We start from the raw sequence: 22,840 nt of genomic DNA on the forward strand, positions 1-22,840 counted from the left end.
GTTTGGTGACAGGTTAGCAGAAAATCTGAGCCAATTGCTTATGCATCCTGACCCAAGTGAAATGTAGCAGTAATGGTATCCAGTTCTGCTTTCCCCCCGGTTTACAACTCTGCACTTTGGTGAAATGAAGAGGCACCAGGTTCCCACTGAATTTGATTGTCTCTTTAATCTGCAGTCTGCTGCATGCATTGTAAACATGAATGTTAGCCTTTATTTATAAAAAAATGTTACACATCTGAAATGGTTGCAGGAACATGACAGTTTAGAATATACAAGTAATACTCAAGCAAAGATGAGGCCGGCATCGGCAGTGTTAGGCTGTGACTCTGGGAGAATTTCTTTAAAAAGTTAGGGCACTTTGACAACTTCTAAGTTCTTTGAGCAATTAGTACAACACATTTCAACAATAAGGTAACACGATTCAGTTTAAACACATCTGCTCAAGACTCTAGAAAATTTATCATTTTGATTACTTGTATTATTTGCATCACAGTTAACCAATCTAGTTTAATTTAACTGGGTCCCACATCTAGATTAAGCAGCCACCAGTCTGTGGTCAGAACCAATTAAAAAAACAAATTAATTAAGAGTTTGAGACATATCATTTACTTAGTCCCCAAGTCAGCTAGTTATTAACAGGTGCCATGGCATAAGCTTTCCAATTACACACAATCTTGAGCATAATTATGCAGCATGTTTAAAGTGACCTACTCCTGTGTGTTAAACTGTAGCTGGTGTTATGTTCCACACCACAAAATCATAAAGTAAGGTGCTTTGGTAAGGTCTCAGTGGGTGGCCCTGTATGTGGAAATGCCCTGTGCTCCCTTTTATTCAAAACTAAAAGAAAAATTAAATCAGAAAAAATGGCTCTTCAGAGGTTACTTTTTTAATATATCTATATATATATAAAATGTTGAAGTATATATACAAAAAATGCTGTATTGATTGTGAAGTTACTATTTTGGCAACAAAAAGAAAACAATGGACATAAAAGCACTATTCAAAAGTTAAGTGGACATTTTTCTAGGCTGTTGAGAATCCATCAGTGAGTCAGCACAAATTCAAATGGTTATGACTTCAGATTTAACATTAATTTGCTTTCCCAAGTGCATTGTGCTTATTTTTTCACAAATATTTTCAAAGTTGTAAATCCAATCCTATTTAATCTGATCCAATTTACTGGAGTTTCATATTTTAAAGCAAAAGTATTCCACACAGCTGTATCATGCACCAATGTTTTCCATTTTTAAATCTTGCCAGCAGAGAAATACAAAAATGACGACAACTATCTCCAAAAGGTCAAATTAACAACTCGTGGGATTGGGGGGGGGGGGGGGGGGGGAGGAGGGGCAGCAAGGGCAAGATGGTCTCTTTTAGTTCAACACTTCAGTACAATGCACTTCAGCTGTGAAGTTACCAATAAGTAGCCCTAGACCAAAACCCAAACACAGTGCCCAACAACCAATTGATACTGCTGATTTTTTAAAACAAGATGGTACTAAATTTAGTTGTTTGAAATGTGTGGTAACCAAGATGAGTCTAAACAAGTGCATTGCTATTAAGAATGCAAGTCTGCCAAAGATACATTCCATTCAACTGGAGTTTATAATACCTATTTGTTTCTATGCAACTGAACACAATTCTACTCTCAAAGAATTCTCGCAAACTTTAACATCCACCTTGCATTTTAACGGTTTGTTAAGGCTCTTGTAAATTTCAGGTAATGTTTAAGGGTCAATTGAAAATACTGTTGAAATATAATTGTTAGTTCTGCACTGTTCTGCAATGAACAAATATCTTCTGATAAGCACAATTCACTCAAGATAGGACAATCTAGATCACATACTTCCCTGTTATTGAATGTTACTCAAAGATGGAGGCCCAGTAAGGCTGAAAGCAAACATATACATTTTTAGTCAAAAAAATCCCAAAATCTCCAAATTGCAATGAGAATTGAACAATTCAAGGTGTCTGTGGTTCCTTTAATTCAGCAAACTACAATACCATTTCTGAATAATTTTCCATAGGAAATACTTTTACCTGACTGGACAGAAGAAAAATTTGAATATTTAATAAAAGCACTTTGTTGCTTAGTTAAAAGTGGGGAAGCATAATTGAAACCTCAACCTCAGCTAACATTTGAACTGCATTCCACAGGAGAGCTTCATTACTTCCAAGGCTACAAAATTAAGCACCTGGGACATAATATCATAAAGGAGAAACTGGGAGACTTTTCCCTCAAATACTAATCTGCTCTGAAAGGGCTTTTGTCACTATCACGCTAAAACAATGGGCTCAATACAACTGCATTCTGCCCCATATGGATGGAGTTTCAGAGAAAGACAAAATGGCTCCACAAATCTGAATTCAAGTATGTTCCTAACAAAGTCAGATTTGAATTGATGTACCATTTTACAAAATTAAACACCGGGGCATGGGAGTATCCAATGGAAGATGATTAGACCGGGAGATAGCACATATTTCAATTTTAACTCAAAAGATTTCTCTCTTAAATCAAACAGAGGCACAAATATACCGCATCACATTGTTATTGATGTGGGCCGATATGATCAAAATTATTTTACTTGTTATCACGCAGTAAATACTATGAAGTAATTTACTGGTATGTGAAGTTTTCACTATTGTCAATTCTCACTGTTGGGACAAACACCAAAGACTTTAGATTAAAATAGTGCATGGGCACAGCTGGGAAATCAAAACTGGGAATCTGAGGGCACAACTGGTACCCTGTGATTTAATAATTCATCAACCTTGTTAAAGTGAAATATTAACAGAATATGGGGGGAGTACTTTCTTGTTCTATATTTGCTGCGCAGGGGATTCAGATTGAAGTTAGAAGAATCTTTAGGGCAAAGGTTAAGGCCATTTCTGAGGACATCAATACATTTCTGATGAACAGATACTTGGTTGACAGGAAAGTATGGTGGTGATTTAACCAATATAAATCTTAAAATGATAAAATTTCAATAGCAGGGATGGAAAATCAATATCATTCAACCAGTTTTTCCAAATAGTGACTAGATCATCACACAGAATTAAATCAGTTTCGTCTTCCATTACCAGGGGTAAATGTTGGCAGCTTAGTTGGTGAAAGTCAGTGGATGTGTTGATGACAAAGTCTTGGCAGCAAGTATCATGAATGGACTACAGTTGTTGGCAGCTGATCCATTCTAGCGTTCATGCTATGAAATGTAAATCCTGGTAAGCAAGACCGATTTTATGAAGGTTTCTAGGAATGCAGGTAAAAGTAAATATTTTAATAAACTAAGGAACGGTTTGATTCTTTCACGGGACGTGAGCGTCGATAGCAAGGCCAGCATTTGTAGTCCATCCCTAATTGCCCTCAAGTTGAATCAAGGAGGCAATTCAAATACCTAGGGTTCATAAGTATAGAAAATGGCTGATGTCAGAAGCTGGTGAAGTTAAAATGGAAAAAGAAACTGCATTTAATAGAAAGATATTGATTATACAATTGAAATAAGAATTGAGGAAAATATTAGTGACAATAGAGAAAGTATCAAGATCGAGAGGGAGTAAATGAGCGATACATCAGAACCACTTAAAAATGGGAGATCATGTGGAGAAGAGAAGCACAAGATAGAGTGGTTTGGAGAAAGAAGAATTGAGTTGGAACTTGTCTAAGACAGACCATTAAGTATGATAATGACACCAAATAGGTGATGGTTAAAAATATAATACAAGAAAGAGACACCACCTGCTGCAATGCCCTCTAATTCTTACTTCATACCGGCATCTGAAGTACAATTTTAAATGACCAAGTATTTGGGGATTCATTGCAAATCTAATTGCTACAGTTGTTACTTTGTAGATGGACATCAAAGGAATTTTACGCAATCTGCTAACACATCATTTACAATGAGAATTTCAATAGAAAGCCCAATGAAACATGAAACTTCCAATTCCTGCTGGTATAGGATCAGAATTTCTTTCAGGCTTAAGGATGCACTGAAGACTAAGCTGAGTACCAGAAATTGATTCAATGCTTTATGCTATCCACTTAACATGCAGGCCAGGAAACACAAAGCCAGTAAGTTATCTCACTGGGTATTTCAAATTTTAGGTTAACTAAATCAGCAAACCTGACTTTAAATGCTGATATATTAATTGTATCACAGGTAATACTCTGCTGAGTATAAAACATGCAAGCTAATTGGAAATCTTATCCAAAATTTAACTCTGATGCCCAGGCGATGCCAATTATCATTGGTTTTCTATTATGGGATACAAACTACCAATACTCTGGAAATTGTGAAATACTTTTCCTAGAAATGGTACTTTGCTCGAGCTAATGATTTAGTAAATACAGTATTCAACATCCAAATATAAAACCGTTCAAATGTCTTATTTTGATAGCCTGTAACAAAACTTAAAAACTATATAAAATTATCGCTGCCAGCTCAAGTTCAACTCAATTGTAACCTCCAATGGAGGCCAAACATGGCCACTCCGGACAACTTGGAGAGTATGTATTTCACTGTTCACAAAGATTACGAGTTGTTTTGACTTATACCGCCCTTTTCTATTAACTTTAAGAGGATGATGCACCTCTTTTATGACAATCCGTTGTGATCACACTCAGTGGGTGTCCGTTTTTAATCTATATACCATTTAACCAACCTCTTTCTGATCTTCCATGACTGACATTTTAAAATCAGATATAATCAAACCAATTTAGGTTGCCATTGTTTGATAAAGAAACCAATCTCTGCATCCAAAATTACCCCAAATCAAGGACAAACCTGCTTACTCTGTTCATTTTAGCCAATTGGAGGTTAGGAAATAGAGTGAAAAGGAAGTCCTTTGGGCCAGCACTTGAAGTAAATCTCGCATACAGGTGATTTCCTTTTTTACTTACTGCAACAGCAAAAGGGGCACAAGTTGTCATCACATCACTCTATGGACGTATCTCAACGCAAAAATGTTTTCTTTTCCAACATGCTTTCTGAATTCTGAATAGGTTAATGGGCATGTGCTCGTACAACCAAACTACTACTGCAGGTGTCACCCACCTGGTAGTGAGGACAGGCCCTGCATGCATCTAAATTAATATTAATTTAATACAACAAATGTAGACCAGGACAGAAGAATCTGAAGCTCACAGACTGGATTTAACCGCTTCGCTGTGTCAGTATTCAAGTTAAAAAATATTATTCCTATTCCAATTTCAATTTTTTAATAATTCATAACGTGACTGAATCTTAGGAAATTGACTATATTATGTGGCAACTAAATTTGAAATTTCTGGGATGCACTCGGTGAGATCATAGTTGAAATAAAACATGTGCCATTTAACAACTATTTTATACAGATTCTGGTGTTCATACAAGCATTTAATCCACTCATCAAATATATCTATGGCTTGTTCAATCTTGCAAACTGAACCATCTGCTGACGAACAGGACCTGCAGTGAAAATGGCACTGAAAGATGATTTTCAGGTTAAAACACCTCCTTTTGAGGAAACCAAAAATATCAGCACGTTTGACAATATATTTCAGGGTATCCATGCATTTTTAATCAACTATATTGTATTTCCTTCCTATTCGAAGTCTGTGCTAGTGAAAGTGTTAAAACTAATAATGCCAATTGCTTAAACCTACACAATAATTTAGTCAGCATGGTGACACTGAAAATAATCAACATGGACTTTTGCATGTACAAGTGCATTATTTTCCTTAGCTGAACTAATGTACTAGATCATTATTGAGAGTCACTTTCCAATCTCCTAAATGCAGGAAGGAAACATTTCCGGTTGAACAAATAATTATCCCAATAATCAAACATGATTTCAGATTCCCTTTCTAGATGTGCAGACTTAGGCAACATTAATAGCCTGAATGTGTGCCTAACAACCTAAAGCAGCAAGGGTGACATTCTACCCAGCAGCATCTATTTTTTCACAAGTTAATATGAAGACCTGGTAAATAGAGGTGAATTCACTGACTAGTTTAAGAGTTGATCAGTCAAACTCAGTAGACAACCCTACTGCTTTGAAGAGTTAATTTGTGGAGTTAATGTGTAGACTATGTACAGAAACCTCCAGTCAACTTCAGAACTTTCTCCCATTACTGAAAATGATCAACTGCAGCTCAATTCTCAACAGTAAACAAAAAAAGAGACAGTCCTTTAAAAAAAACTCTGCTTAACATTTTAAAACCCCATAATGCAGAGTCCATGCACAAAATGTACAACCACATGTGGTAACACCTTATGAAAGTCTGCTAATTGATGACTTTGAACAATGGTTAGGAGCAGTCCCAGCCCTTTCAGTACCAGCCTGGCTAAAATATGTCCAGTCTCTATGTACAATGAATTTGCCTTTCCCAACAAATCCTCAATTACTGGCAGTCATACTCATGCAAAAAAAAAAAATCCAATACAGCACATCAAACTAGTATTCTGGTATTTACAATGAGCCAGTCTTTCTCCTACAGTACAGAATTATATTTTAAGGTTTCCTGTGCAATTGCTAGTACCACTATTTGTTACTCTATAAACAGAAGTCCACAATTAGTGAGTGAATTGTCGTACCCTTGTACCTAACAATGTCAAAATAGTCTCCAAAGCAGAGTCTATCCGCAGATCACTTGGAGTCTGCCAGTTAAAGTGAGCTGTATGAATGGGTCCAACACAGGACTCGTAAAAACAGCTTGGCACGGATGGTAGGAAAGGAAATTGAATGCAGGCAATGGCATAAAACTTGGAACGTTTCCCTAGAGTGGTGCCACCTGTTCTACGATCTTGTTCAGAAACAAATCTCCAAAAAGGTGAAGCACACTGGTATGAACTGGCTTCTGCAGCTCAATTTAAGTAAAGTAAGTCACGTAATGGGGTTCATTAGCTGCCATCTAAGGTTTAGCCTTCCTGTTGAATCCTAGGTTTTCTCTTCACGCTCTGTTTTCCGTCGCTGAATGTTGCGCGGTTTGATTTTTAATGATAGTTCCCACAGCGCTTCCTCTGCTAGGTGGTCGCTGAAGTCATTGAAGAATGTAACAATGTCATCAATGCGCTTTAGTTCATAATGACTGAAACAAGAAGAAAACAAAGTTATTGTCACTATTAGAACCTTAATTGTGTTACACATGGTGGTGGTGGGGGGGACGGACGCAGGAGTTATAAGAAATAAAGAAATGGACTTTGACATTCAAAACTCATGGCTTTTTGAAGACACCCAGCAAAGGGAAGTTACACGAGGGCTCATGCATGAAATACTGTGCACTTCAAGAATTTTATCTTCGCTATGTGGTCAGAGAACAAAGAACAATACAGCCCAGGAACAGGCCCTTCGGCCCTCCAAGCCCGCGCCGCTCCCTGGTCTAAACTAGACCATTCTTTTGTTTCCCTCCATTCCCACTCCGTTCATATGGCTATCTAGATAAGTCTTAAACGTTCCCAGTGTGTCCGCCTCCACCACCTTGCCTGGCAGCGCATTCCAGGCCCCCACCACCCTCTGTGTAAAATATGAGAGTTTATGAAATACAACTCAGTCATCTTTTCCTTCAAGGAGGAGAAAGAAAATCACTCCAGTCCGTTATGCAGCTCCGGACAAAATTCAACCTGTCCATCACTTGGAGAAGGCAGTGTTGTTGGCTTCTTGGGAATCAAAGTACATAAATACACATCAGCTAAAAAAAACTAAAAAGGGTCAATTCTAAAACTGCGTCACGGTGCCTTGGCAACAGTCGATCTAAAACAGTAGTTACCTAGCTATTAGTGTGAATCCATAATCACGAGTTGGCTTCGTATCTACTTATTCAGAGTGAAGTAAATTGTGTATTTTTGTGGAAAGTCTCATGAACACTTACGCTTGCTGGAAACGTCGCATACTGTCCAATATATTAAACTGTTGCCACCGTTTAGAAAAGTTGATTTTTCCATCAATAAGATCTGGGTTGCCAAGGTGCACAAAGGTCAAGTCCTGCAGAATGAGACCCCTGTAGAAACAAAATAGTCACGATCAAAAGTTTTCTGCAAGCTATCTGCTCGAGTGTGAAGCTAAGAACATAGAACATAGAAAGTCACAGCACAAACAGGCCCTTCGGCCCACAAGTTGCGCCGATCACATCCCCACCTCTAGGCCTATCTATAGCCCTCAATCCCATTAAATCCCATGTACTCATCCAGAAGTCTCTTAAAAGACCCCAACGAGTTTGCCTCCACCACCACCGACGTCAGCCGATTCCACTCACCCACCACCCTCTGAGTGAAAAACTTACCCCTGACATCCCCCCTGTACCTACCCCCCAGCACCTTAAACCTGTGTCCTCTCGTAGCAACCATTTCAGCCCTTGGAAATAGCCTCTGAGAGTCCACCCTATCCAGACCCCTCAACATCTTGTAAACCTCTATCAGGTCACCTCTCATCCTTCGTCTCTCCAGGGAGAAGAGACCAAGCTCCCTCAACCTATCCTCATAAGGCATGCCCCCCAATCCAGGCAACATCCTTGTAAATCTCCTCTGCACCCTTTCAATGGCTTCAACATCTTTCCTGTAATGAGGTGACCAGAACTGCGCGCAGTACTCCAAGTGGGGTCTAACCAGGGTCCTATAAAGCTGCAGCATTATCTCCCGACTCCTAAACTCAATCCCTCGATTAATGAAGGCTAGTACGCCATACGCCTTCTTGACCGCATCCTCCACCTGCGAGGCCGATTTAAGAGTCCTATGGACCCGGACCCCAAGGTCCTTCTGATCCTCTACACTGCTAAGAATGGTACCCTTCATTTTATACTGCTGCTCCATCCCATTGGATCTGCCAAAATGGATCACTACACACTTATCCGGGTTGAAGTCCATCTGCCACTTCTCCGCCCAGTCTTGCATTCTATCTATGTCTCGCTGCAACTTCTGACATCCCTCCAAACTATCCACAACACCACCTACCTTGGTGTCGTCAGCAAACTTACCAACCCATCCCTCCACTTCCTCATCCAGGTCATTTATGAAAATGACAAACAGCAAGGGTCCCAGAACAGATCCCTGGGGCACTCCACTGGTCACTGACCTCCATGCAGAGAAAGACCCCTCCACAGCCACTCTCTGCCTTCTGCAGGCAAGCCAGTTCTGGATCCACAAGGCAACAGCCCCTTGGATCCCATGCCCTCTCACTTTCTCAAGAAGTCTTGCATGGGGGACCTTATCGAACGCTTTGCTGAAGTCCATATAGACCACATCCACCGCTCTTCCTTCGTCAATGTGCTTGGTCACATTTTCAAAGAACTCAACCAGGCTCGTAAGGCACGACCTGCCCCTGACAAAGCCGTGCTGACTACTTTTGATCATACTAAACTTCTCTAGATGATCATAAATCCTGTCTCTCAGGATCCTCTCCATCAACTTACCAACCACTGAGGTTAGACTCACCGGTCGGTAATTTCCCGGGCTGTCCCTGTTCCCTTTCTTGAATATAGGGACCACATCCGCAATCCTCCAATCCTCCGGAACCTCTCCCGTCTCCATCGACGATGCAAAGATCATCGCCAAAGGCTCCGCAATCTCCTCCCTCGCCTCCCACAGTAACCTGGGGTACATCCCATCCGGTCCCGGCGACTTACCAACCTTGATGCCATTCAATAGTTCCAACACATCCTCTTTCTTTATGTCCACATGCTCGATCCTTTCTGTCCTCCGCAATCCAGCAGTACAACCACCCAGATCCCTTTCCACCGTGAATACCGAGGTAAAGTATTCATTAAGCACCTCCGCCATTTCTAACGGTTCCGCACAAACTTTTCCCCCTTCACCTTTTAAGGGTCCTATGCCTTCACATCTCATCCTTTTACTCTTGACATATTTGTAGAAAGCCTTGGGATTCTCCTTAATCTTACCCGCCAAGGTCTTCTCATGACCCCTTCTCGCTCTCCTAATTTCCTTCTTAAGCTCCTTCCTACATCGCGTATACTCCTCTAAATCCTTAACACCTCCTAGCTCTCTGAACCTTCTGTACGCCTCTCTTTTCTTATTTACCAGGTTCATCACAACCTTCGTGCACCACGGTTCCCGTACCCTACCAACACCCCCCTGTCTCATCGGAACGTTGTCATGCAGAGCTCCAGACAAACATTCCTTGAAAATCCTCCACTTTCCTTCGGTACTTTTCCCCAAGAATGCCTCCTTCCAATTTACCCGTCTAATTTCCTCCCTGATGACACTGTATTTCCCTTTACTCCAGAGAAACACTTTCCTAGCCTGCCTGACCCTATCTCTTTCCAATGCTATCGTGAAGGAGATAGAATTATGATCGCTATCCCCAAGATGTTCACCCACCGAGAGATCCTCCACCTGTCCAGGTTCATTAGCCAGCACCAGATCAAGAACAGCCTCTCCTCTAGTAGGCTTATCCACATACTGTGTCAGGAAACTCTCCTGGACACACCTAACAAACTCCTCTCCATCCAAACCCCTAGCCCTAGGGATATTCCAATCTATGTTTGGGAAATTAAAATCTCCCATCACGACAACTCTGTTATTCCTACATCTCTCCAGGATCTGTTTCCCCATCTGCTCCTCAACATCTCTGTTACTATTGGGCGGCCTATAGAAAACACCCAGCAAAGTTACCGACCCCTTCCTGTTCCTAACCTCCACCCACAGAGATTCCGTAGTCAGTCCCTCCACGGCGTCCACCTTCTCTACAGCCGTGACACTATCCCTGATCAACAGTGCCACTCCCCCCCCTCTCTTGCCTCCCTCCCTGTCCTTCCTGAAACATCTAAAACCCGGCACCTGAAGCACCCAGTCCTGTCCCTGAGACATCCAAGTCTCCGTAATGGCCACCACATCACAATTCGAAGCAGCAATCCACGCTCCAAGCTCATCCACTTTATTCACTACACTCCTGGCATTAAAATAGACACATCTCAGACCTTCAGCCTGAGCACTTCCCTTCTCCCTCACTCGTCCAACCTCCCTCTTACCCTGTCTACATTCCTTATCTATTTGCGAGCTAACCTCCTCGCTCTCAGTCCCCTCATTTCGATTCCCTCCCCCCAACCTTTCTAGTTTAAAGTCTCACCAGTAGCCTTAGCCAACCTTCCCGCCAGGATATTGGTCCCCCTGGGATTCAAGTGCCACCCGTCTTTTTTAAACAGGTCACACCTGCCCCTAAAGAGGTCCCAATGATCCAAGTACCCAAATCCTTGTCCCTTGCTCCAGTCCCTCAGCCACGCATTAATTCTCCACCGATTCCTGTTCTCACTCTCCCGCGGCACAGGCAGCAATCCCGAGATTACTACCTTTGCATTCCTCTTTCTCAGCTGTCTACCCAACTCCCTATATTCTCTTTTCATGACCCCTTCCCTCTTCCTACCGATGTCAGCAGTACCTATATGCATCACGACCTTGGGCTCCTCTCCCTCCCCCTTCAGGATTTCTGGGACTCGACCAGAGACATCCCGGACCCCTGCACCAGGGAGGCAAACCACCATCCGAGAGTCCCGTCTGTGTCCGCAAAAACGCCTATCTGACCCTCTCACCGTAGAGTCCCCAATTAGCACTACCCTCCTTTCCTTACCCCTTTGCACTACTGGGCCAGGCTCAGCTCCAGAGACACTGCCACCGCTGCTTCCCCCAGGTGGGCTGTCCACCCCAGTAGTACTCAGACAGGAGTACTTATTATTAAGGGGCACATCCACCGGGGTGCTCACCATCACCCGAGCTTTCTCCTTCCTCACTGTTACCCAGTTACCCTCCTCCCGTGGTCCCGGTGTGACCACCTGCCGATAGCTCCTGTCAATGACCTCCTCACTATCCCTAACCCGGCGAAGGTCCTCGAGCTGCAATTCCAGTTCCCTAACATGGTCCCTTAGGAACCGCAGCTCAACACACCCAGCACAGATATGGTCGTCTGGGAGGCTAGGAGCCTCCAGGACCTCCCACATCCTACATTGGGAACAACATACTGGCCTGACAGTCATAATTGCCCTTTTAAACACAGGGAAAAAAGTGAATGAAGATTATTCCTCTCTGTTCCAAATTATTTCTACCAAGGTACCCGGAGAAAAGTAACTTATAAATAAAATTTTTTAAAAATAAGAAACTCACCCCTGCTCGCCCTTTCTGCCTAAGCCCGATGAGCCAAAGCCCCTCAGTTCTCACTCAGCTCCGTCTCACTCCGCTGCCCGCTCCCAACGCTGCCCGCTAGATAGTGGGACCTGCCTTTTAAACCTCCTGTGCACTAAAAAAAAACTCAAGAGACCCTTCCCAGTAAACCCCGCGGCCACTGCCGGTTGCGCGCCAAAATTTAAAACTAAATTAAATAAATAAATAACACCCGCGGAAAAGTACTTAAAACTAATTCTTACCCCAAAAATCCTGTCACCAGTCTCAGCTCTGCCTTTCTCCACAGCAAGAAACATGAGTATATTCCTGGCAGGAGCTTACAATATTTCTGCAGATGACTGATTTGGTGTTTGCATTTTGCAATCCATAACAATAAATGATGAATTATCCAGTTAACTCGTTATCAAGTTAACTAACCCCAAGTTAGTGGTTGCTACTATTTTGTATTCACGTTAACAAGGGTTGAGCTAAAGTTATAATTGAGTTATAATTTTATCTTGGTGATGAATGAGATAAAACAGTTGCTGGCAAGCATATGATTAATAGTTAGCACTGACAATCAAAAAGCGAACAGAAACCAAGTGAGTTAACCATTCTTCGGTGCACAGTTGTAGATTCGAACAAAGAAACATGAATCTCCAGTGATGAAGCACATGGATTTGAGATCAATTGTAGTCTTCAAGTGAAGCAGGGTTACATAGAACATAGAACATTACAGCGCAGAACAGGCCCTTCGGCCCACGATGTTGCACCGACCAGTTAAAAAAAAAACTGTGACCCTCCAACCTAAACCAATTTCTTTTCGTCCATGAACCTATCTACGGATCTCTTAAACGCCCCCAAACTAGGCGCATTTACTACTGATGCTGGCAGGGCATTCCAATCCCTCACCACCCTCTGGGTAAAGAACCTACCCCTGACATCGGTTCTATAACTACCCCCCCTCAATTTAAAGCCATGCCCCCTCGTGCTGGATTTCTCCATCAGAGGAAAAAGGCTATCACTATCCACCCTATCTAAACCTCTAATCATCTTATATGTTTCAATAAGATCCCCTCTTAGCCGCCGCCTTTCCAGCGAAAACAATCCCAAATCCCTCAGCCTCTCCTCATAGGATCTCCCCTCCATACCAGGCAACATCCTGGTAAACCTCCTCTGCACCCTCTCCAAAGCCTCCACATCCTTCCTGTAATGTGGGGACCAGAACTGCACACAGTACTCCAAGTGCGGCCGCACCAGAGTTGTGTACAGTTGCAACATAACGCTACGACTCCTAAATTCAATCCCCCTACCAATAAACGCCAAGACACCATATGCCTTCTTAACAACCTTATCTACTTGATTCCCAACTTTCAGGGATCTATGCACACATACACCTAGATCCCTCTGCTCCTCCACACTATTCAAAGTCCTCCCGTTAGCCCTATACTCAACACAACTGTTATTCCTACCAAAGTGAATTACCTCACACTTCTCCGCATTAAACTCCATCCGCCACCTCTCGGCCCAACTTTGCAACCTGTCTAAGTCTTCCTGCAGACTACGACACCCTTCCTCACTGTCTACCACACCACCGACTTTGGTGTCATCAGCAAATTTGCTAATCCACCCAACTATACCCTCATCCAGATCATTAATAAATATTACAAACAGCAGTGGCCCCAAAACAGATCCCTGAGGTACACCACTTGTAACCGCACTCCATGATGAATATTTACTATCAACCACCACCCTCTGTTTCCTATCCGCTAGCCAATTCCTGATCCAATTTCCTAGATCACCCCCAATCCCATACATCTGCATTTTCTGCAGAAGCCTACCATGGTGAACCTTATCAAACGCCTTACTAAAATCCATATATACCACGTCCACTGCCTTGCCCCCATCCACCTCCTTGGTCACTTTCTCAAAAAACTCAATAAGGTTAGTAAGGCACGACCTACCTGCCACAAAACCATGCTGACTATCACCTATCAATTCATTACTCTCCAAATAACTATAAATCCTATCCCTTATAATTTTTTCCAACATCTTGCCGACAACAGAAGTGAGACTCACCGGTCTATAATTCCCGGGGAAGTCTCTGTTCCCCTTCTTAAACAATGGGACAACATTCGCTAACCTCCAATCTTCTGGTACTATACCAGAGGCCAACGACGACCTGAAGATCAGAGCCAGAGGCGCTGCAATCACTTCTCTTGCCTCCCAGAGAATCCTTGGATAAATCCCATCCGGACCAGGGGATTTATCTATTTTCAGACCCTCCAGAATATCCTGCACATCCTCCTTATCAACTGTAATACTGTCTATTCTACTCCCTTGCAACCCAGTGTCCTCCTCAGCTATATTCATGTCCCCTTGCGTGAACACCGAAGAGAAATATTGGTTCAATGCTTCACCAATCTCCTCCGGTTCCACACATAACTTCCCTCTGCCATCTATAACTGGCCCTAAACTTGCCCTAACCAACCTTCTGTTCTTGACATACCTATAGAACGCCTTAGGATTCTCTTTAACCCTATCCGCCAAAGTCTTCTCATGTCCCCTTTTAGCCCTTCTAAGCTCGCTCTTCAACTCCCTCTTAGCCAATCTAAAGCTTTCTAGTGCACTACCCGAGTGCTCACGTCTCATCCGAACATAAGCCTCCTTTTTCTTTTTAACCAACAAAGAAACTTTTTTGGTGCACCACGGTTCCCTAGCCCTACCAATTCCTCCTTGCCTGACAGGGACATACCTATCACAGACTCGCAGTAGCTGCTCCTTGAAAAAACTCCACATGTCGGACGTTCCCAGTCCCTGTAATCTCCTAGTCCAACCTATGTTTCCTAATTCTCTCCTAATAGCCTCATAATTACCCTTCCCCCAGCTAAAACCACTGGCCCGAGGTTCATGCCTATCCCTTTCCATCACTAAGGTGAACGTAACCGAATTGTGGTCACTATCACCAAAATGCACACCAACTTCCAAGTCTAGCACCTGGTCTGGCTCATTTCCCAGCACCAGATCCAATATAGCCTCACCTCTAGTTGGCCTGTCTACATACTGAGTCAAAAAACCTTCCTGCACGCTTTGAACAAAAACTGACCCCTCTAACGAGCTAGAGCTATAACAATTCCAGTCCCTGGAATTGTTATAGCTCTAGAGAATAATGGCTGACAAGGACATACAGACTTTATTCAGTCCTCATTTGAGTGTCACTGGGTCTTTATAACAGAAATTTTGGAATCAGGACAATGTCCTTGTTTGCAATGGAAATTGCCTATGTAAACTTAAAACACTAATTACACTCTCCCGTTGGTAGTGGCACTGCTTCCACTAAGATGGCACTGGAACGAGGCAACTTCTTGCGAGTTGCGCCCAGCATAACTTCTAAAGATTTTTAATATGGAAATTCCATGCTGATATGTTATACTACTGACAGGTCTGTTGTACCATTCACATTTACAGGGTGGGTAGTACTTGCTTCAGTCAGAAGGTCAAAGGTCAAATCACATTTCAGAGACTTGGGCACATAAACTGTCACTTAAGTGCAGCACTGAAGGAGTGCTGCATGATTGGAGGTACCATCTTTTGGGTGAGGGGTTAAACCAAGGCCCTTTCCACCCTTTCAGGGAAACTTAGAAGATCCCAAGGTATTATTCAGAGAGAAGGGAGAAGGAAGTAGACATTATGAGGCTTTTTGGTGAGATCAGGTCAGCATGAGGGGTGAACAGATACAGCAGGAAACACTGAGCAACGGCCTGATAACAGCTCTCACAAATGCCACTGTGGAGATAACAACCATCTGCCATGTAAATATAAAGACTGAGTTAAATATAATAAAAGTATGTTAAAAGATGGCAATTAGTACGAGAGTGTGAAGTAAGAAAGAGTGTAATGCAAGCATGATTTCTTCCAGGTACTTGCAGTGTACACAGTTACATATAAACACGTCCAGGAACGAGTGAGTCATGGGCCTCCTGATTGGTCAGCATGAACAATGTTTGGTCACATACATGTCCATTAGTAACCAGGTTACAGAATAGAGAGAAAAATCATTACACTTACCAGCACCTGTAGCTCAATTGAAATACTATGCTCCCTATCTCTAATTCATTTCCCCCTAAATAGTAGATTTTCCAGCGATGAGCAACAAGCATGGACGTTCAGCTGCTGTGTACCACAGTCAATGCTTGAACTAGCAAATCCACACTCGCTGTGGACAACAGTTTATTCATCAATATTTTGAGACCCCATTCATCCTTCAGAACACAACCCATTTCATTACTCACAGGTAAGGTATACAAGGTGGTTCCACCTCTGCCAAAGCAGCTCGATATGCGCGGAATGAAGAGGAGCTATCAATGAGTGTACAGTACTCAGCCAGACCCTGTAAATCAAATGGTAAAAGTTAGTTCATCAAACAATGATGCAGTCCAATGTAGGGTGGCACGGTGGTTAGCATCAGGGTTCAATTCCCGGCTTGGGTCACTGTGCGGAGTCTGCGCATTCTCCCTGTGTCTGCATGGGTTTCCTCTGGCTGCTCCAGTTTCCTCCCATAGTCCGAGAGACATGTTGGTTAGATGCATTGGCCATGCTAAATTCTCCCTCAGTGTACTCGAACAGGCGCCGAAGTGTGGCGACGAGGGAATTTTCACAGTAACTTAATTGTTGTGTTAATGTAAGCCTACTTGTGACACTAATAAATAAATTTAAAACTTTAAGCTTTAAACTTAGACATGTAGAAGCCAGTTGAAGTGCTAAAGGTTTTCAGAGCCCTTGGCCATCCTCTAATTGTGGATAGGGAGATGGGACTTCATTGTGGGGTAGACTCAATTATGAATTATGTCAAGGCAAAAGATAGAAGAAAATAGAAAACAGCAACCTTCACAATGTCCTCCTGTTAAAGCAACCTTTCTAATTTGGAACCAATGCTGTTGAGAAGGCGACCAAACCGCGGTCACCAGATTCTTGGTCCAAGCAATAAAAACCCACCGGAAAATGGAGTCCACTATGGACAGGTGACTACATTCTAATTTTTCTTCAGCAGGTCTAGTATCCCAGAGCTAATTTCACAATTGAAATCCCACTTATGTCTATCCCTCCTTCCACACTGCACTAACTCCCAGGAGAATAGTTATTAGTTTTTTAGGCAATTGACAAACCAATGGTTGCATGACCAGCGTTATCTTCTGAGGCAAGGTGACACAAGGAAACATCAGTTAGATTAATGAGCAGTGGGCTCACCTTAGGAATGCTGTCATTATCCCCCAATCATAGTTTGTTAACCCTCACTAAACTGTGCTTTTACCATAAGGTTTGGCACAACTGTTAAGACTCTGCAATCCAATCATGATTGGCACAGGCCCTTTAACACACAAGCATATGGTCTTGAGCAACTTTTAGACAACACTGTCTAGCAGCTGCTGTGCCAAGCCTCAGTTTTGTCAGCAACGTGGCAGGCATCTGCTTTCAGCAAAGTGGTAGAATCCATACAGAACAGCTTGCTTTGTGTCAAGTACCATGATGTTTCAGATTCCAAATCCTTGTTGCGCACCAGGCTGACTTGTCACTACTTGGTTAATCTAAGTCTCTACCCAAGGTACTTCGTAAAGAGACGGGTTCATCATGAGACTTACTCCCTCTTCACAGTATCAAGTCACAGGTCAATGTCTTTCTTCAAACTTATCTTGTTCAATTATCTACTTTGCTATGAATGTCTTCAGTCATTTTTCTTAGTTTTCAACTTCCTACCAATCTTTCAAAGTTTCTTCCTTGTAACTATTTCATCGTTGTTTTTCATTTACTTTTTTATTTGCTGCCACCGTTTCTCTCCAAGTTCAATTTAATGCACAATTTCAAAGCATGTTAACTAAGCTGACTGCTGTGGACAGTTGGAGGCTATTTAGACCCAGTTTTGAGGCAACTTTGAATCCACATAAAAGCGTCATTAAAAACCTAGTAAGTGGGTGGAGATTTGCGAATTCAAAAGATGATTCATGGGTGCAGACTTTTCACGTCTTTACACCTGGCAATAACCCAGAAAATAACAAATTTTAAAACCTTATTATGTATTTTAAGAAATGGAATTAATTTTGCTGTTGCAAGAGAGAAAATTTGTGATCTGGTAAAACAAATCCTTGGGCATCACTTTTTTGAGCGAACTTCACAATTTTCTAGTTACACTTAAAGATTGAGATCACTGCAATTCTCAGCAGAATTGCTCGCTTTCCCCCCTCAGGTTCAGAATGATTGGCCGTGCAGATCCTACACATTTTTATTTCTGATTGCCAGCTTGAATGTTTCTTTCTTAACTTCAAAAGAGCTGCTTAATTTAGTGGTGGTGACAAGCGAACATGGCTGAGACTGAGGCACGGGAACTAAGCTCAGCTGAAAAACATTACTGTATAATTTGCACGTATTTTAAGCTGCATACAACTATGGCAACAGATGCAGATGTAACCCTGCAGCTTTATTTATAGCAGACTCAGTCAGTGCACCAGAAGTAAACTCTTAATCTGCACACTGAATTTACTGAAAATGCTCTTGTTAATATTACAGAGCTCTGGTTAGGATTACTTTTTACTGTTGATTAATTTAGCAATGGCTCAGTTCATCATTTACGGAACTCTGTGTTCCTTAAAGTGAAGGATGACAGCGTGAAACCTTCTTTCACCCCATTGCAATCAGTGACAATATTAACCATTCTCAACTGCTGTATATTATGGGATGGACACTAGTCAAGTCCCTGATCATACGCATCAATGCTGGAGTAAACAGCATCCTTCATTTCACCTGACATTTCCATCAGCTATCCAAAGGGATGCAGCAAATCGTAAATTATCCATTCATTTCCAAAGTGTTTCTTTTTTTAAAATAAAAATCTGGTTTCTTGATTGAAATATACATGAAGCTATGCACTCATGAAGTGCCATACAAATATGATACTCCGCCAGCCACATAAAATTGGGATGACAACATATACCTAAATATAGTTTACTGCTGCCCTAAAGGCATTTTGCTCAAATTTCTGGACAAGCCTGTCATTGCAAGGATTGAAGCTGGACATTTTGCTGCATACTCATTTGCTAAATTGCATTAAAGTACAAAAAGGGCCTGAAGGGAACAGGAAGGGCCTTACCTCCGAAGTCTGCTTCTGCCATTCCAACCTACGGATGGGTGCAGAGTCTAATGCAGATAATATAGCCAGGTATGAATTAAAATTATTCAGTTTGCGTAAGTGCTGAAAGGAAAAAGAATGAATTTCAGCGCTTGCTGCAAGGATTTGAAAGCTGCACGGCTAAATGAATATTTCTGTGAAGAACAGACTTCATTCCCTGCCCCACCCACCCCCCCGAATATTTTCCTTCCTCTCCATGCAAGAGAAACCCAGTCTGATTTGTGTCACGCTCCCCATCTAGCTGGAAACTTGCATTCGTATCAATTACTTTCACTTCACAATAAAATAAGTCAGAGTCAACATACATAAAAAAGACAGAAAGTTCCCCCTACGCACATCCAAAGGGATGCGGCAAATCGTAAATTATCCATTCATTTCCAAAGTGTTTCTTTTTTTAAAATAAAAATCTGGTTTCTTGATTGAAATATACATGAAGCTATGCACTCACATGCATATAATTGCACTATGTTTCAGATTAGCTCTTCAACAGCCACACATTATCGCCCAAGTGGCAAGGGCGGCACGGTGGCAGAGTGGTTAGCACTGCTGCATCACAGCGCCAGGGTCCCGAGTTCAATTCCCGGCTTGGGTCACTGTCTGTGTGGAGTCTGCATGTTCTCCCCGTCTCCGGGTGCTCCTGTTTCCTCCCACAATCTGAAACCCGTGCTGGTTAGGTGCGTTGGCTATGCTAAATTCTCCCTCAGTGTACCCGAACGGGCGCCGGAGTGTGGCGACAAGGGGAGTTTCACAGCAACTTCATTGCAGTGTTAATGTAAGCCTACTTGTGACGAATAAATAAACTTTAAAGCATGTTGATATATGCAGTCATATTTGTGTAAATAGAGTCCTGCAACTCAGTATTAATGATCTTAACAGCAGTAGGTTGTTAGAATGAATATGGTTTAGCAGTTGTACCAGTTTACAAACCTTCATGATTTTGATGAACTTTAGGAGCAACCGTTCCCGATCTTGTGCTTTCTCCTGTTGAATAATTATTGACCGCACCCTTAAAGACACCAAGAGAATTTAACAAATTAAAATACATCACAATTCAGGGCAGAGAAACGATCAGCTGCTGTCATCAGCTTCAAGGTTGCATTCAGAGGCAGGCGGGGGTGTGTTTTAAGCAATACAGAGGGGGGTCCTGACAATACCTCAATTAGCCAATCTCAACTGCTAGCACAGAAAGGTTGACCCTCAGATGATACGTGGCGGTGAAGGGGGTCCAGATGATACGGGGGTACAGAAAAAAAAAGCAGCTCTCCTAAATGCCATCAAGGGACCCTTGAAGGGAAATGCCCGCCCAACAACACCAGGTGAAGGGCCATCTGTGATGTTTTCTGGCTTGTGATACTCTTGTGATACTCAATGATGAATAGTCACTTGGCTGAGCAGTTGACATCCATGAAATTGCAGTCCAACGAAGTTAAGTATTTTCAGAATAAAACTAGGGGAGGAGGGGAAAGATAGCTATGGCAAGCGAGCATGTGCTGTGGAGTAAGCAGCACATGGCTTCGTTGTCACAGTTCTCCATTAGAATAAATTCTCGATGCTAAACATCCTGCTTTAGGAAGATAATGACTTGAATGCCAGACATTTCTCTCCATATCTCTGGAATCCCTTCATCTCTCTTCACACAAATTTCTTCGTCTGAAGATCCATCCCACCACCATGAACCCGTATTTCAAGTTGAGATGCCCTTCCAGATGACATCCGTGTGGTTCGTGACATTCTTCTGGTGTGAAATGTGAACATTGCAATATTCAGTTCACAGTTGAATGCAGAGTAAATTGAAAATAATGGGGAAGGAGCGGAATGCCAGGTTCGAAAGGGAGAAGACATGTTGAACTTTCAGGAACAAAGTCACAAAGTTCATAAAATATGACAATGATCATTTTTTGGATTTTGCAAAGTGATGAAATTGAAAGTATAAATTTTCACGCCAATTATTACAATCATTTTAATTCCACCATTAAGTGAACTGCCTATTGAATCTGGCGATCCTCTAAATCCCCTTCAAAAATATTAAAATCCAACTATTTCTGACAGCAAATATTACTGTTTTCACAAGTTAACCATGGAAGTCATGTGAATATTTATCTCCAAAGTATTCTGGAAGTTGCCAACTGTTACTGTTTATTAAGGGTCACCTCCAATGCTGCTTCAATTCAACAATGGCACTTAAATGCAGCGCATCTGCCTTTTGAAAGTTTAAACATCAAGCAGAAATGGTTAATGACAATACAGAGTAAGGTAACTTTCTGCACTGCACTCTTTTTGGGCTGGCTTTAAGGCTACAGGGCTCAGTAGATTATTACACTACAAAACAATTCAACAAAACCAGCATTCAATTGTCTTCAAAAAAATCATTGGCTCAGACTGTTCTGATATTTAGATAAATAATGCCTCATCCTCACCAATAGGACATGTTGTTGAAGTGCTCTGTAAACTCTGTTAGGTTTGGACTCTTCTCTTCATTCTGTTCTTTGGCCCAGAGTAAAACCTCAGGGATCTGTCATTAAAAATGATAGAAAAAGGAAATGAAGGAAGCCAAGCAATTTGCGAAATTTGCAGCATACTTATTAGATCAGTAGCATAAAGTACCCTTGGTTCCAAAAATATGGCACAAAAGATCTACCAATGGAATATTGTCATAATTTCCTTTTTGGGTACCTCCCACTCGAAGTGCTTTGACAGACGATTAAAGCTTTATTTATTAGTGTCACAAGTCGTATTACATTAACACTGCAATGAAGTTACTGTGAAAATCCCCTAGTCGCCACACTCCGGCGCCTATTCGGGTACACTGAGGGAGAATTTAGCATGGCCAATCCACCTAACGTGCACATCTTTGGACTGTGGGAGGAAATTGGAGCACCCGGAGGAAACCCACGCAGACACGGGGAGAACTTGTAGACTCCACACAGACAGTGACCCAAGCGGGGACCTGGGTCCCGGGTGCTGTGAGGCAGCAGTGCTAACCACTGTGCCACCGTGCTGCCCAATGCCTCCTCTCGGCAAACTATTATCAGTATCAATTATATTCATGAGTCAATTGTTTGGAGCTATTTGTACAAGCAGAGATTGCTGCTTGTTGTTCACTTGTCTGTCTGCAGGTGTCTATTAAGACTCGTTTCTGTTGAGCGGATCTTATTCTTCTACTCAATTGAAGACTCTATTTGCAATCATCTCAAACAGGCTTGCTGTATCTTTAGCACTTTAAATACATGGAACAGTTCTGTTTTACTTGACAGCTAATCGCATGTCAACACAACCCACGAAAATGTACTGATGTTCTGTTAAGACTGTCACAGAAATATTTCCTTTCAGATACTGACCTCTATTTTGTAGAACAGCTCAGCATCCAACAAGGTCAACTGCTCAGCAATCTCATGACTATGAAAGTCATGAAGGGTTCCAGGCCTGCATGAGGAACAAAAAGGCATTAACCTAGGGTTACAAGAAGTCAAAGGGACAAAATAGATTCTGGTTTCATTCACCAGGTTTCCCCTATTTCCTCCCCCCCAACAAAAATACTTATGCTGCCCATTTCCATTTGGTTATTTTATTTTTGCTAATC

General features: G+C 42.1%; 1 protein-coding gene across 9 annotated transcripts in view; it reads right to left on the minus strand.

The window, feature by feature from the left end:
* Window positions 1-147: 147 nt before the first annotated feature.
* rapgef1b (Rap guanine nucleotide exchange factor (GEF) 1b) overlaps window positions 148-22,840 on the minus strand; it is a 191,563-nt gene continuing 168,870 nt past the window's right edge. For all 9 annotated transcript variants that reach the window (XM_078226333.1, XM_078226332.1, XM_078226331.1 and 6 more), the window contains 7 exons: window positions 22,599-22,683; window positions 21,678-21,772; window positions 20,188-20,266; window positions 19,222-19,323; window positions 16,373-16,470; window positions 7,847-7,975; window positions 148-7,066 (listed from right to left, as the gene is read on the minus strand). In XM_078226333.1, the coding sequence (XP_078082459.1) occupies window positions 6,916-7,066; window positions 7,847-7,975; window positions 16,373-16,470; window positions 19,222-19,323; window positions 20,188-20,266; window positions 21,678-21,772; window positions 22,599-22,683 (739 nt within the window). In that variant the 3' untranslated portion in view covers window positions 148-6,915. The remainder of the gene's footprint in view (window positions 7,067-7,846; window positions 7,976-16,372; window positions 16,471-19,221; window positions 19,324-20,187; window positions 20,267-21,677; window positions 21,773-22,598; window positions 22,684-22,840) is intronic.

This window comes from Mustelus asterias, chromosome 13 (genome assembly GCF_964213995.1).
Source record: "Mustelus asterias chromosome 13, sMusAst1.hap1.1, whole genome shotgun sequence".
Taxonomy (NCBI): Eukaryota; Metazoa; Chordata; class Chondrichthyes; order Carcharhiniformes; family Triakidae; genus Mustelus; species Mustelus asterias.